Genomic DNA, 17,285 nt, shown 5'->3' with positions numbered 1-17,285 from the left:
TCGCTGATTGTCACGCCTGCAACTGTGTTGTTTCTGCTGCCAAGTAGACTTCCAACCGTCTGTAACACTTGTTCCCACACAGCTGTCGCAGGGAGGGATTCAAAACACCAGGCGGCAACTGGGGAGTGAGATGCAACTGTGTAAACCGTCGGACATGCTCTTTTCACTCATTTGGACAACAGAATTCGACGAAAAGACCGACTCTGTTTCACTCATACTCGTAGAGAAGAATTCGTAGCCTCATGTACAGGCCTCCGGGCGGGTGGGAGTTTTGATACTACATTTTGTAGAATTTTAACGCGTTCTTTTGCTGGCCATCCCACAACCAGCCACCCGGAGAAGGTTTGTACCCGCACAAAACTCCCACCCGTCCGAAGGCCTGAACAGAATTCGCGCCTCAAGTAAAAGGTGGAAAATAGCATTTGTGATAATTTGTAATCAAAAGATGAGAAGATGTTTTAGTTGCGCTTTCCTGTGTCTATCCAAGTAATGTTATGTCACGCCAAGTGTTGGGCAAACACAGAGAACACGTGTAGCCAGCATGGTCGGTCTGTGTGGGCATTTATCCATGGCTTTTGCACAAGCCTCGAGGTATACTCTTTCGGGATCTCTCCAACAACATGTAAATTCCGCGTGGAATTTCGTCTTCGTTTGCAGGATAATAATCACGATTCATATCTATATTTTGATGTAAGTACGTGTATTTAGAGAGAGAGACAGAGAGAGAGAGAGAGAGGGAGAGAGGGGGGAGAGAGAGAGTTGTTTTGTATTTAAATCACGAGGAAGATTGAAAACATGATCCCATGCATGAACCGTTCAGACAAACAAAATGCATGAAAATCCCTCAACTAGAAATGCGAGTCTAGAGCCATTGAGTATAACGGTAATCTGCTAAGGCTTAACTTGTACTTCAGACGTCCAGGCGCGTTTCACCGTGGGAAGAAATCTCCAAGCAGATGTAGGGTGTGGTTCAGTGTTTTACGTGTGCTTCAGCTTAGGGCCTGAGGCAGTAATAAAAGTAATAACTAAGTTATGGCTGCAGTAATACTTATTTCTAGTAATCCGCCATTTCCTCTCTTCTCGACAAAACGTTAACCATCAGAAATAAGTTTTAAAAGCCTCAAAGCACGCGTAAAACGCTGACCTACACCCTGCATCTGCTTGGAAATCATAACTGACGGCATATCACACGGTAAAATGGTGCGCTGTGACCACGTAATGGCCGGGTAAGTCTCCCATGTCTGTGTTGTGACAGCTTTGTTCTGTGGGACTCGGGCGAACCCGGGCAGAAAGCGGGAATTCTTCCGCGCATCTCCGCTTCCGGGACCGACCGTTTCTTTCGGTCGCTGTCCGAGGAAGACTTGATAAACACTTCTACACGCCGTTAAAAAGACCAAGACAAATATTCCGTCTTAAAAACTGATAGTTTCAAATCCCTACACGAGACTACATCAGCCAACTGTGAGTATGAATTCGAACTAAACTATAAATCGAAATTAGAATGAAAAATACATACAAATGCATGAAATCCATAGAAGTTCATCATTGAAACATGGGATGAACTATGTATTTCATTCTAATAATCAGTAAAGTGAAGATTGCCATAAATGTATTAACAACCAATCAATGATTCAATAATTAGTTACAGGTGCCCAAAATCAACCTGTCTGAACATCTGTCTCAGGACACTGTCTGTCCTTATAAGGAGTGGCCTAATTTCCGTTACCATGGCAGCAGTGATGAAACATGGCCGTCATGATCGGGCAAGTTCAAAGATGATGCAGAAGGGGTACGGGGTCAGAAAATGTAGCAAATTCTTCAGTTATTTTTTCATCCATGATACTAGTAGTGTGGGCGCTTGAAAAATGGTGACCAAGGCAATGCCACTTTCTCTCTGGGTCAAAGAAACACAATAAACCCAAAGGACGACTTTTGAACACTACTCCCTCTTAGTCGAAATAAGAAGGAAGGCAGAACTCCTAGAAGGCCCTAGAAGCCCCATTGACCATCCGATTTGGAGTAAAGATATCGTCAACCTACACCGGTACCGCGCTTGTCTTGTTATCACTGGCAGGTGGTCATGGAACTAGGTGGGCTACAGACTTTAATCTCCAAGCAGATACATGGCGTTTCGCGCTATTTTCAATTCATTGTCCGTGCCTCTTCGGTTGTTTTGATCGGTGCAAGAAGGCATAGCAACCCAAGGTGATAGACGTATTAAACAATTCAAGGCTATATATCTGCTGAAAGATTAGATTTGGTGTCAGATAACGCTGAGCCAAGGTAAATAGACTGGCAAGGTGCTTAGATGCGCAAGGCCATGCTATGTCCACTGTCCCTAGATAAAGTTTAAAATCGTTTGCTCGTCCTTGTTTCGGCCATACGCAAGTTAACGGTCTCCTTCACTGGACACTTGTTTTTGAAAGAACACTACACGACATCCAAAACTTATTCAACCACATCGCGATTTTTTTACCCCAACATCTACATGCTTGGAGAGTATGTATGTTTATCGTGACTAGTGTTTTCCACTAGTCTCCACCAGACTCCTTTGCAGGCTGAATAGATAGTAGAAATCGGCCTAAAATTAAAAAGGGGATTCATTGGCAAAGGATCCTCTCTGGCCGGCCAACTCCTCTGGACAATTTATAAATCCCCTTTTAGGCCGATTTCTACTATTTATTTAGCCTGCAAAGGAGTCTGGTGTGGAGACTAACACAGCTAGGAAATTTACACATTTAGGAAAACGCGTATACAATTTATCTGAAATGGCTTAAACATCCTTGTTGCCGGACACAAATACATCACGATTTTCTACCTCAACATCTGCTTGGAGACTGTATACTAAACTGTTTTCCACAACGTCAACGATTAGCCGTTACACAGCTAGGAAATTTACACACACATGAAAACCTGTATCCAATTTATTTGCAATGGCTGGCGATCAACCCAAGGACGTTCTATCAACCCAAACCACTTCACACTACAGATCTGTATCAAAACAAACAGGGGAGGGTTTCCCTTCCTATGGACCTGTCTGTCGATAGGTTCTGTCGCTAATTTCCGCGGCCAATCAGTTCACGGCTACGATACGGCCTGGCTAATGAAAAACGGGATATTATGATCCTCCTAATTTTCCGGCCTGTTGAAAATGGCCGTAAACTGATCAGCGGGACGCGGTATGGAGTTCCAGCACGCAGTAAATCTTTACACTAAAAAAGTGTGAATGAACCGAGATTACAAATATAGCAGCTCACAGACTGAGCTCGTGCGTTATAAATAACACAGACAGTACTAGATAGGGTTACGACTTGCCAAGACATCGTGTTACATGTCACAGGGAACGTTTGGCAAAGCTTGCGATCGCCTGCACACATCACCTAGGTTATAAGAATTTGAGCCGTTCGCTAAGTCTTGGTATTTGCTGTTAGTTGGAGGGGTTGGACGTGGATCTTTTGTGTTTTTCGATTTTAATGTCATATTTGGCTGGAGTAAAACTATTTGTGTCTGTCCATTCAAGCTGGCCGTCAATGAACTGAGAGAACCCAGGCTATTTTTGTCCATGCTGGGGACAGAGCGAGAGCTTTGGAGTCCTGGGGTCTTGTATCTCTTGCCATCTCCAACACATTGCATTTTGAAATATAACGTTTACCTATTTGAATGGATTTTGATGCTGCAAACGTCCAACTCATCATGCGGCATTGCCATATCTAATTTAATTTTATTAACTTACAGTCTTACATGTAACGTTACACCCTTTACATTGCACCTGTTTTGAACTGGGGGCTTTTATACTTTTTGTACTTGCAATTGTTAACGCCAACAGCATTTTTGCATATATAATGGTATAACGTTATATTGTCCCAACTACTGTACATTGTAGACTGCCTAAACATCCAACCAACAATGACTGGACATAAACCCCCCTAAAAAAAGAATCTGCTCCATTGAGAGTAACGTTACATATATAATTGCAACTGCATGTAACGTTACTCCATGTAAGTTGTTGTTACTAACGTTAGTATTCCGGAAATTTCAGGATCAATTGCGAATTGCGATTTTCTTTGGCTTTTGAAAGGCACTAAAAGACTCCGTTTGTATCAAGGAGCGTGCCGACTACTTCTTTTCTAACCCACGTGACTGCAGCCACCAAACCCTTCGACCAATCAACAATGATCGCTCCCCTAATTTTGGCAGTTTTTTAGGGTCACCACGGGTGATAGGTCATAGGTTAGCTTGTTGGCTGTACTTGGCTGTAGTAGTGAGAGTGAGTCCTGACAAGATGGCGGAAGGCGGAGATGCAGCAACGGTCGCACACGAGGCGGGCAACGCCGTACAGGAGACCCCGAAGGCCGAGCCTGAGAAGGCGGCGGCCGCCGCAGAGCCAGCCGCTCCGGCAGAGCCTCCAGAGCCCACGGTGCGGACCATCGTGTTGACGGGCCATGGCGGTTACGACAAGCTGTCCGTGCAGCAGAAGCCGCAGCCCAAGGCGGGGAAAGGCGAAGTGCTGGTCCGAGTCAAGGCGGCCGGGCTCAACTTCTCCGAGCTGATGGTCAGGCAGGGTCTGCACGACCGCATGACCAAGCCGCCCGTCGTCCTGGGCATGGAGGCCGCAGGAGTCATCGAGGAGCTGGGCGAGGACGTCAGCGATTTTGAGGTAGGTTCGTGTGCGGTGCCCGTCGCCCCGCGGGCCGGGGAGCCTGTCCCAAGCGCCGCGGCCCCACCCCGACCCACGGCCCCGCTTCAATCCATCACCCCTCCGCTGGCTGTCAGCTGCCACCCGGTCCCTACGGCCAGGGCTTCCGCCCGATGTCACCACGTATTTCAGAACCCGCTAAATCATCGGATTTTGCCGCCAGAATCGTCCGAAATGTCTTACTTTGCCAGTGCTTTGTTCTTGTTCTTTCCCCCACGCCACGCTCAGGTTTCAGCTCCCCACGCCACGAAGACGGCGCCATACATTACAATAACAATAAGCCACGCGCGTCGGACCCGCCAAAAATGCACAGCATTGATCAATTATTCATAATTTCCCGGCGTCGGGCGATGTTCAGACCCCAGTTCGGCCATAAATCGTCGAAATGTCACGTAACGGTGTTTAAAGTGCAGTAACCTCGGGCCCGTGCCCCAAGATTTTCTTCCATTTTAGGGCAGTTGTAACGGTTACTTGTGACAATGCTGGCTTTGTGTATAGGCAGGACTTGTATTACATATGCATCTCAGGTGCGACTTCCATACATAATCTGGGGACGTCTTGCCATCTTTCTTTGTCAAGCAGAGGCCTTAGATTTATTTCTCGGGGCCCGGAGATTAAGTCCCAGTTGAAAAGGACGATTTACGCAATTCTTTTCACACCCCTTTTAGTAGACAACTTTGAAATGCATTGTCCTTGGACTCGATTACTTGCCAAGTTGGGCTCACTGAAACTTGAATAAAGAAGTTGTCTTCCGTTTTGTATTCAGACAATTTCTGAATTTAGAATATGATACTGTACTTCTGTTGTGTTTTTTTTTAATCTCTTGTTTTATAAATTTGAAACATGTTTGTAGTTCTTCTTCAGTGGATGCTCTAGTTTTCTATACTAATAATGATTTTTCTTGTTGAAGGCTGAACTTCTAGGGCCCTCTTGTCTGCAGCCTTTTGTAATTTCAAACAAGCTATTAGCACGCACGATAGACACAAAGTGCAAGTGAGTTTTATCTACGCCGAACACGTTGGCAACCAGACCGTTGGGCAATGAGCAAACACCGTGTTTAAATTTGTGAACTAATCAGATTGATGGCTGATTACACAATTGTTTCTACTGGCCGGAGACATACAAATATTTTGTTTCAACTGCAAATGGGGTCGGTTTAAACAAAAGCCGTTGCAGGAAGCAGGTAGCTGTTGTCCATGATCTAGGTTGACCCCCGTTTTAACACCTGCTTTTTGGGTGACCTGTGGTGGATTTTGGGCCCTTTGGACGCTGGCCCAGTTTGTTTGCACTGGGTCATTCGTTTATGCCTGGGACAAAGAGACGGACATGGTAATTGTGTCACAGCCCAACTGTTTGATTGGAAAGAAAATTCAAACAGGAAAATTGGGCTACTTTAAAAGTGGATTTGGTAACAATTTGTGTACACTTGTAAAAGGGCTTGTTGTAGCTAACCATTTGCCCTGAGGCTGTGTAGTTATGTTAGGCAGGTACTATGTAACGTTCAATGGCCAGTAGCACAGGTTTAGAATTAGAGTTAATATAAGGTATTGCACGATAAAAGTAGACATTCTGTCTGTGTAATTATCAAGTTCTGGGACCTACCACTGTTTAGAATGGTAAAGGGAGTACCCAAAGAACAATAGTGGATTTTGTACCAGTAACGTGGATTGTAGTTTATATACCTTCGTCTAAAGCAGCAAACAGTGTTTTGCCTATAATTGGATTTCTGAGAGGGAGGTTTGACGTATAACGGTTGGCGACGTGCCTCTGCGCACACGTCACGGGCTTGTTGTGTCGCGCGGGGCCCCACTGTAAATCATCCAATCATGTTTGCCTTTCTCGTCTCGAGTCCGTCCACGAGTTTGTTCAAACAAGTGGCTCGTTGGAGGTCGGGCGAAGACCAGTGCAGTACGGGTGGGAGGGGCTCCTGTCTGCGGCGGCATACAAAGCGTGTGCAACGGTTTTCGCTTGTCTCTTTTTTAACTCAGCCATGCATTTTTCCCGTGTCTTACTCGTCCAAAAGCAACAATCCTTGAATACTTCCATCCTACTGCTATACAGTCAGTACACGTTGCAATCCACATTGTCTGCACTCCTTTTCAATTTGGTGGTATTGTACAAATTTGCTTCTTCAACTGTCTGTGTCACAACCTTGCCAAAGGCACAGGTTCCAAGCTTGTCCAGCGAAAGCCAGGACAGAATGTTGCATGTAACGTATCGCCGTCCTTGGGAATTCCAGTACACGCTGCACAATGCACCTTTGTTTGTGGACACTAAGCATTGTCACCCGGACATCAACCAACACCTGGTCGGGCTTTCTGCTTCCCTGCCCCTGTGCCCTCTTACATACAGGGTTCATAGGTGTGCTACAGTGTTATGGAATATAACAGTATCACAGTAAAATAGTCTCTTACCATTTCCTGCCCCTTTCTTTGAATAAGTTCATACATCTATTGAAATGTCCTTCAAAATCTTAAAACTTCCAACTGACTAGTTTAGTACCATTACCGTGTGGTTGTACTGGTTGTTTCCAAAAGACTTTCACCCGAAGCATAGACCTTCCTAGGCCTTACAAGTCTGAATTGTTGCTTGTTTAGGTTGTATTATTCTCAGTAACTTTGTACAACGCCTACGTAATTATCAGGTCCCCAGGCACCAAAACATCCTTGCTAATGTACTTATCCTAGCCTTGTTACTCAAAGTGGACAGGTGGCATCTTAGTGTATATGTTTAATCGAAGGCGGCATCAACAAAATATTTTGTTTTTCTGGTATTTCTAGTCAAAATTATGGGGGAGGAAGATAAGAAAATGTGCCAAGAAAATGTGATTCATCTGAGTATACAGATTCAATGTTAGAACCAATAACACATTTCTTAGGTAATTTTGATATTATTATATACATGAGTGACTCGTGAAGCTCTTCATAATTTCATGATTTAAAAAAAGTGTCACGGTCAAAATTGAAATCATAAAACAAACAGGTTTTCAATTAGGTTTGGCTACTTTATTCTCAACATCTTGTAGTCACGTAGCTCTTTGATATATAGACATCATCGCACACTTGATATTGGTCTGATGTGAGATACAGCTTTTGCTGCAGTCTAATTCAATTACGAAGTATCGATTTTCCCCCCATGGGTTGACTTAATTTTGCAGTGTACTTCACTCTATCAAGCCGACCAAATTTGCTGTATGGGTCTTTATCTACAGATTATGTCTGGGAAAACTAATTTTCCCTCTTTCTGCCTGGCTGAAAAGCAATTTGTCATGAAAGGTACAGTTATTTATGTGTCAATGGCTATCTGTAGGGTCATGCACATGTTTTATTGCTTCTGCTGCCTCCCCTATGTATTTTTGACTAAGGATCATAAAGCGGTTGCAGGCAACAGGCCAAGTGGTCGTGTTCAATTCTTTATCTGTCCTTCCATGTGTTGATACTGGTATTTTCGAGAGCTAAATCCTGCATACTCATCCTGCCCACAGGAATTACTAGGAGGAAAGTTTACATATAAATACCGAAAGGCAGCCATCCTTATCAACAGGATATAAACTGTCAGGGTTTTTTCTTTTCATGATGATGAATGGGCTTTCCTCCCACTGCAGGGGTCCTATAATATCCTGATGGCCTAGATTATACAAAAGGAACTGACAAGTCATTTAAATCTGATGCTGGTAGACATAAAACTGTTTATTTGTATAAAACTTGACGTAATTTACAAAGATCTTTTAGAGATCATGAAACATACCATAACTGATATCGCGCAACTTAGTTGCTGAGATTGCAGAGGTAGAAATATTGTAGCTGCTTATCAATTGAATTATCAATGATGTTAATAGTTTCATCAAGAAGAAAAATTTGAATAAGAAAAGCTGAACATTTGTGGCAATGTCACACATTTTTTTAGTTCTGTCAACAATTATATTCACAAATCTACAACAAAACAGTGTAAATCAGTTAGCTCATTCTTGGCATTCTTGTTAGGTTTTATATGACACTTCTATGGTAAATATTTCCAAGTATGAAGTCATTGGATCTATAATAGATGTTTGAAAGTTGTCCTTTTTTGCCATTTGCACTATGCTGTTAGTAGCCCCTGGCCTTCAGTAGTGAATGTTCCACCTGTTTCGCTGAACTGTCAGTTTAAATCCTGCAGGATGGTTTACTGTCGGCAGCTGTGTTGTCTTAGGAAAAGACTTGACCCCCAGTCTGAAATGCCTGATGTCTTTCCTCGACTCGAGTCTTAGCTCCCCAAACAAAAACAGACCTATGGCACAGCACACTGTCAAGACGTTCTAACTCCTGTCTTGTTGAAAGAAGAAGTAGGTACAGTTTAGATTGGTGGGAATGTTAGAAGATCAGACTGCAGTGGCATCGGATGGTGTTTCGCTGTCTTTCTTGTGTTTCTGCGAGATGTGTAGTGTTACTGACTTTGCAGAGGAAAAGCACAGACCACGCGAAACGGCACACCAGAGGCGGGTGAAAAATTACCCCGGTTGCGAGATATGGCGCTCGAATAATCCGCATCGTCTTCCACTTGTATCAGCAAGTCGGGCATGCTGGGCAGATTAGGCCCCATCAAACCACCCTGGCTACTCACGCTAAACATGAGAGGTAAAATGATCAGAATTTTCGGTATGTGATACACTAAATCTGGAATGTGAGATTGGAAGGCTGTCTGTGGTTGTAGGCGGTGATGTTTCTCTCGGTGAAGAGCAAGCTCAACGCTGCCGGAATTTGGGAATGTTTTGCACAGTGGGGACCATTGAAGGAAAAGTGCATCAGTACAAATAAGCTTTTGTAGTGTTTGTAGGTGGAGGGGGGTACAAGTGGGGGATCCTATGACTTTGAGAGGAGATCAAGTTGTGTCTGTGCGATCATTGCCACAAGTGGTGAAGAAACTAGACCACACTTCATACAAGCAATTTCACGAATGATTTGAGAAATTATTTCACTTTATCTGTCTATTTTTACAATGACAGCAACAATGTAACTTTGTTGAAGTTCTTTGTCGTTAAATGTTGGAATCCTGGGTTGGTTTTGATGAATGTTCTGGGCGTGGCAGAGCTGTAGGGTTCTGGTACAACAGTGATTTGCACCCAGCTGTGAATGTGACAAGTTTGAATCCTGCCACGCCCTTTTGTCTACCAACAAACAAAAAAAATCTTACCGATTTTCTTGTAAAGTCCTTGGGGTGTAAATTTTGGGCGTGGTCAGGGAGAAGATCTGTTTAGCCACATAGAAATTTATTCATAATTCTTTGTTCTGAAATATCTAAACAGCTGAAATGATTTGTTTTGGATGATAATACAAGAATAAGCTGTTCTGTTGTATGCTGAGCAGCAGCTAGTTGTTGTACACTCCATGGTAGAGGAAGGGTAACACATAGTTATCCCAAAAATGTTGCTAACTAGCTTGTATGTTGTCTTGCTAGTCAGAGCTGATAAAAATGAGTTCATTTCCATGAAGAATTAGTAGATTCCATTCATCCTTCCAGATTTTGTGTGAGAAATATTAGCGTTTCTTTTTGAAAGTTTAGGTGATTTTATTTCAACTTAGCATTATCTCACATACCCATTGCTTTTTGCCTATGTAATTCGTAATATACCCTTTCAGGCATAATTTCAGGCCCAAGTTCTAGTAAAAATCATACGAGTGCAGAAATGAAACGTACAGAACAAGACCAGATGCGATTATGTCGCTTATAACATGATTATTGAGAGATAATTACCTCCTCGTTAAAGGATTTACATATGAAAAGACTGTAGATTATGATATGTCTGTCATGAATATGGGTATACTCACTAGAAAATTACATTATAATTCCTCTGTAAATAGCTATCTCTGAATTTGCATAGAAGACAGACTTGTTTAATCTTTTAACGATATCTGGGCAGATGGGGTTTGTTGTAATACATGTATGTCGAGTTTTGAACTGTTGAAATATTCCAAATGTTCCTGTAATAAGAATTCTTGAAATTTCAGAAAAAAGTTTGAATATTGCCCTTTTAGGGTTGTCAATCACATTGGAAGTGCTTGAAAATACTTTCTGATTCATCAGAATATTCCCTCTTCCCGACATTGCATGCAATAAGAGGAGCTTTTTGCCATAGGCGTGCCCAATATGTGCAGGTGATTTAAAGGTGTCTGGGTTTGTCTGGTAAAAATCAATACAGGGAGGAACCAGTGAGGGAAACAACCCTGGAAAGCATGGACAATAAAACAGCATGAAGCACTGTACAGACAAGATTACAATTTTATGTCTTACACAGTCAGCTTACATGCTTATATTAGAAAGCTATGTTAGCCTGTAGCAAATTGTTTTTTCAGCTTCATCAAAAGTGCATCGCGATAGTTTTCACACAACTTTTTTTTCAAGGATGCAACATTACGCTAATGGTACATGTACTTATTTCTATTCTTTGAATTGGGTTTTTTTCCCACGGTTTGAAAAGGGGACAACCTGTCCAAGAAAATGACATGGTAGCCGATGGCAACAGTGGAGCCCCCGGGCAAGACGTTATCACAGCTTGACTTTTCCTGGTCCTGTCTCCAAGGTTTCGTCAAGTGTTTGACTTTTACTGCATAGATATTCCAGAGTATTCTCTTGACATACTGTAACATAAACTATGATCATCAGGAAATCATATGTGCCGAACGATGTAAAAATTGTCAATCAGGTAAAAACCCAAAAGTAACACATTATTGAGAATCGATGTAGAATCAATACTAATGTACATTGGTAGTTTGTTTGAAAACATGATACGTAAAGACAGGATCTTCAAATTTAAGTGGATGATGTTCTTCCTAGAGCCTTAAAGGTGTGTTCCCTGTGGAGAAAGCCCATGAATCACCTGAATAGATGTGATTTTGTGCTGTATTCACCGCCCAAGCTCAGGGAGGTCTGACCCTCAGGCAGACACTGGGCAAACATCTGTCCATTGTGGCAAACTACCGTGTGGCTAATTGGGGAGGGTTTGACCACAAAGTTGCAAACAGGAGCGAACAGAAATAGTTTTGTTGCTGAGATTTGTAACTATTTTGTTTGTCGGGGACAGACAGGGTTTTTTTTGTGTCACGAGGGGAATTGGAGGCCAGACAAATTGCTTTTCCCTAGAAACGTGTTGACATTTGAGACCATCCCCTAGGTAAGCTTTTAGTTAATGTGTCAGAATGAACCTTTCTTTTCATAGTTGTCCCATTTTCTTGTGGCCCCAATGCCCCTTACTTGACTACCAAAGGGGGTGCCTTAAAAGAACCTGAGAGCTTTTAAGATTCAGAGACTGCACTTTCTTTTTCTTGAAAGCAGGGACTTTTGTGTGGAAGGGCAATGGCCTTGAATTTTGACAACACGTGATGGAAAAGTCATCCAGGTCAACATTTTGGTGTTTCCTTGCTGTTGCCTGTTGGTGAATGTCAGGTATAGGAACTCTGTGTAACACAGCTCCGGACATGACGGCACATTCAAAGTTGAGATCAGTACAAAACGTGCAGCAATTTTGGAAACAAATAGTTGAACTTGGGAACCAAACTTTTCAGACATCTTCGGTCGAGCCACGGAACAAAAGAAACAGTGTCCCCGGTGAGTTGGGGTTTAGGAATGAAAAGCGTCCCCAACAGATAAATACCAGAGGGTGACTGCTGCGCTGTAGCAAAGACTTGCGAAGTTCAAAGACGGCATTCTACGTGCAGCTTTACAGGGGCGTTGTCCGCCCTGCATGCAAGGCTTCTTGTCCCCCCTCCCAGCCAAGTAGTTTGTTGAGCACAGATTGGGTTTCCTGTGTCAGTACTTACAGTAGATAGGACCACATTATAACACAACCAGCCCTTTGTCTGTGCTGCTACTTGACTTTGGCTATTTGGTTCTTTACAGGGAGTTACTGCCCCATTTGTCTGGAGAGGCAGACAGTTGATGGCTTTATCCCACCTGAAAAATTATCTCCTGAGAGCCCCAGGAGTGCTTCTAGAAGTAGCATTTGGTGTCACAATATATCAAAGTGATTAGATTTTTAGAAGATGCCATTTGTAACCAAAGACGTAGCAACTGCAATTTGAAACAAAGCTGCTAGGAGACCCATACACGTAATTTTCTCACAAGGTTTCTCCAAAACAAGGAATGAGAAAAATACATTCATATCTTTCATTTCATTTTGCTAACATGGAAGTTTTTCATAGTCCTTAGGGACAGGTAATTTTGTCTCCCAGCTGTGAATGTTTACCTTCAAATGTTTGATTTTCAATTCAAGAAAGGCAAACGGTAAGTAACAGCCAGCAGTGTATTGTTTCTGCTGTTCCAGCATGAATAATGAATTACTATTGGGAAAAGCAATCTAACGGATAGAACCTCTAATCAAGTCTTTTGGGAGATTCATGTATCTCTAGGGACAGGGTGACTGTGCCCCTTGTCACTTCCTTCCCCCTGGATAATGGATGGATGGTCCCCTGGGAAGCTCTGGAGTGCTGAAATGATGTTGACAGAAGCTCCTAATTTGATATCAGTTTCCCCTGTAATAAGGACATGCTGCACCTGCCCCCCTGCTAAGGGATAATGTCATATCAGGGACAAACCATCAATAACTGGGCTACTGGATATAAGGGATTGGACATGACCCTGAAAACTATTGCATATTTGACAAACCCAATCAATCCAAACTGTACTTTTATTACTATCAGATAACAATACTAGTATTGCACATAACTTTCTCAAACCAGACAGTTGCATACAAGATTGAGAAATCCAATTGATGTTGAAAATCTGGAGTAAAACGTCAAATCTTCGACACGCCAAGATGGATAATATTAAACGGTTTGTCCCTCCCGCAAATGGAAAACCACTTGTTTCTTGCAGACACGTTTCTGTGTGTGGTGAAGAGGCAGTCCTTGTGGTTCATTTGTAACCAGCACTGCTGAATGGGAATGTTTATAGAAAATCACACAGTACAGGATCACTTGCTGGAAACTGGAGCTAGTGGCACCAGGCAGGCATTAGGGCTGGAGTTGGTTTCAAGTGCAACAGTGTAGATCAAGTTCATAGTCATTTGTTACACTTCACATAATCAATAATTTTCTCACCTACAGCAAAGAGAACAGACCTAAAATTATAAGACAAGGTTTGCATATTAGCACTGTAGATTGTGAAACTTTCGCAGTGATTCTGTTTTCGCGCAGTGACCCCCAAACCACAATTCACGACACCGTGAATATGCCGCTTCCTTGTATGACTACAGCGCTACATAGTTGTTTCAACAGGGAATTTAAAACATTAAAAATATCCCTTTCATTCCTAACATGAAATAAAACCATGGTGAATGTAAGAACGTTAGAATATTTGCAGTATCATTAGTATGGTATTCGCTTTCTGACAGCATCCCAACAGATGCTGCCTTGGGACCAAGAGTGACACACTGCCCTGGGACTGAGATCACATATCTGCTGGCTTGAGCAAGTGTTTTGGCACATGTGGTTGGAGAAAGGGAAATGTGTGTTCTGGACAGACAAGTTGACTTGGGCTGTCAGGAGTGGGCAGCTGATCGTAACTCTCCACATTCCACGGTCTACCAGATTCATGTCTCGTTAGTGATGTCATCCTTTGAACAAAAATAGGCGGAAGAAGTTGGAAAGTGGCATGCTAGATAGAAGTTATAAACGGGAACTATGTACTGTAGTATGTGGCTCCAAATGTCTTACAGTACAGGGATGACTGCAGTCTGAATTAATTCATGAAATGTTTTATTTAAAAAAAATGACCTTGAATGTTGCTAGACATGTACCCAGGCCTTGTCAACTAGAGCTAGCTAGCTGCAGGTGATTACCACCAAACACAGGGATTAAAAGATAACCTGCCAGTCTTGGGTAGTGCCTCTGTATAGGACACTGCAGTCTGCTGCAAGAAAGTTCTTTTGCACATAATTGGAGGTCCGCCAAAATGCGATGAACATAACTGACATAGTTTCGTGCAGAAAACAAAGCCTTGCAACATGTTAATAGTTTAGTTTGTAACACTCACTCTAACATTACGTCAGAAAGTTTTCTTTTACATCACTACATAGCTGACATACAGACTAGAGAAGAAATATTTGGTCTTCCTGTGCAAGATTTTTTGCATGAGCAAAACATTGTTGGTGCCAGGAAAATGTGGCAAGAATTTTTTTAGCTGTTTCCACTGCTTAGCAAACAACCCAAAGTATGCTTGATACTTGTCTAAATAACAGGAGTTTAGCCAATGTGATATATACAGTAGAACTCCTGTATAAACAGATCTGTTCTTCTGTACCAATACACAATCATGAGGGCAGTTTCAAATCCAGATGTCCTCTGTTTATGATTTTTCCAGCTGTTTATATTAACAACTTCAGTTGTAAGATGTTTGTAGAAGCTGCAGGGATAAGGAGTTTTCCTTCTGTAAAGAGGTTGCCGTTTGTTTTTTCTTCACGAATAAAAATGGTCTCTTTGCACTGAGGGGTTGCAAAAGTCAAGCAGTACAACAGATGTGAAACACACTTGCGTCATAGGAGGAACGACTGAGTGTTGGTCCACATGATGCATTCCTGGGAAAGTTTTGTTAAAAATGATAAAATTTGATGTATTATTTGTAAATATCCAGTTTCTTCATTTCTAACAGCGATTTAATTATCATTTGGTATCTGGGAACATGAAAAGTGTATCAGTATGTAACAGTAGCCTATCGCTTGTGATGTAACTTGTAAGCTTCCAGACAATTGCAACCCTGTAGTTGTTAGTATGTCGGCAGAACAAACTGCACCTGCGCAAAACGTATAATGTATTGCGCATAGCATTTCGGCAGAACGTCTCATTTGGGCATATATATCTATAGTTTCCAAATGTTAAAGTAGGAAAAGATGTCTTCTGCAACAGTCAATATTCTGATGCAACGGTGACCAAAAATCCGACAAAAAACTTGAAAAATCTGTGTTTCGCCCAGGTGCAGTACGTTCTGCCGACATGCTGTACATAGTTGTTCATTTTTCAGCTCCAAAACTCCTGGCCCCAAACATGTACTCTGCAGGTCTTGTTGGCATGTAGGTGTGGGCGTATCTTCCCATGTCCCTAACGTGCGACCTTGACCTGCAGCAAAGGAATCTGACCCCGTGGTGTACTGTTCCTGTCACTTTACACCTGGCAGTTAACCTTGGAGATCATTTGCTTCCTTGACTTAATTTGCTTTGAGGAGTTCTGGTCTGTCATGCTCCAAGGTGTTACGCCCTCAAGAGGTCTTTTAAGATGAAGCAGACCTGTTGGTGGAAATGCTGTGTTCAGTTGCCCTCAAGCAAATTGTTCTGCTCAGGGTCACCTGTAATGGTTAGCTCTGGATGAAATACATCCTGCAGAAGACAAGACTTCAGCTAATTGTGTGTGAAGCGTGACAGGTCTTCTAAAAATGGAATCCTCTGCCAGAAACTTGAGTTTCTTACACACTCACCTCAAGATACTTGTATTGCTGTTTCAAGGTCATACAGAGGTTAGGGTAAATGAAAAGAACATTGATGGACATGGCAAACAATTTGTGGTAATTTGTTGTTGAGTAAAACAACCCGATGGGTGTAACACAATGTTCTTTCAGCTTGGCTTTTGTCAAAGTCCTTCCATGTGAGGTTGGTAATGTATTAAAGCTACAGTTAGATAGAAGATTATGTGGAGCAAGCTTGTGTTTTTTGCAACGCAAATTATCAACAGCTTTGGCTGAGCAAAGACTTTTGTTGATTGACACACTCATGAAAATCTCCAGTCATAAACATGTCTACAGAACGTTTTCCAACTCAGGTGAAACTTGTTGTCTTGGTCAGTGCGAGAAGGCAAGCTGCTATAAAAGATATAGCAGGTCCCAAAAGAGTCATTTTTACATACTGGTGCACGCGGACTAAACAAGGGTATTAGTTTTTGGCTTTGGGAAAGTACCACAGAGTCTATAACCGGAATAAAGGCCACAAAGACGGTCAGCCAGCCATTTTATCCCTCGGATCTTCAAAAATCGATCCATGGCTTGCCTGGGTGGGGACATGATTGATCTGCCATTTTGTGCTGCCACATGCACAACATGCCCAGTCCACCACGGGATATTACATGCCCCACAAAGTTTTTACAGCCATGGCTTTAAAACCTGAGCCAGTAATCCCCAGTCAAGGAAGGCCGTGGGGATGCGTGCGCCGAGGATGGTTGGTGTATCTGTGCCAGCATTGGATAGTTTGTTTGCTTAAAAATACCTCATATTACAAATTGATCTGACATAATTTGTTGGTGATGGCACTAGGCCCAAGGAACAAGTGGTGGAATGTGGACCCTGATTCTAAATGTGTTAAAAAAAAAAAGATTCATAACCATTGTGAAATTAAATGAAATGTTTGATTTAGCTTTGATATCTATCTTATGTCGTGTTATATTTGCGATAGATAAAGGATAAAATGATTTTGGGGCAGAAAGTACATTTGATTTTTATCCCAGGTTTCTTGAAGGAGAAAATTCAAGTTCAAGGCTGTTGAAAGTAAAACACAGGGGCCACAGGAAGGGGATTTATTGTGAGAAAGAACAAAAAGCTATCAGTTTGCTTATTTAATTCTTTCTTGTAATAGATT

The 17,285-nt window shown here is 42.3% G+C and overlaps 1 protein-coding gene across 14 annotated transcripts in view; it reads left to right on the top strand.

The window, feature by feature from the left end:
• Window positions 1–4,191: 4,191 nt before the first annotated feature.
• LOC109478693 (titin-like) overlaps window positions 4,192–17,285 on the top strand; it is a 43,567-nt gene continuing 30,473 nt past the window's right edge. For all 14 annotated transcript variants that reach the window (XM_019780380.1, XM_019780375.1, XM_019780384.1 and 11 more), the window contains exon 1: window positions 4,192–4,657. In XM_019780380.1, the coding sequence (XP_019635939.1) occupies window positions 4,283–4,657 (375 nt within the window). In that variant the 5' untranslated portion in view covers window positions 4,192–4,282. The remainder of the gene's footprint in view (window positions 4,658–17,285) is intronic.

This window comes from Branchiostoma belcheri, unplaced genomic scaffold (genome assembly GCF_001625305.1).
Source record: "Branchiostoma belcheri isolate BF01 breed outbred unplaced genomic scaffold, Haploidv18h27 scaffold45, whole genome shotgun sequence".
In the NCBI taxonomy this organism is placed as follows: Eukaryota; Metazoa; Chordata; class Leptocardii; order Amphioxiformes; family Branchiostomatidae; genus Branchiostoma; species Branchiostoma belcheri.
Note: the sequence above shows the minus strand (reverse complement) of the source record. Positions and strands in the feature narration are given on the sequence as shown.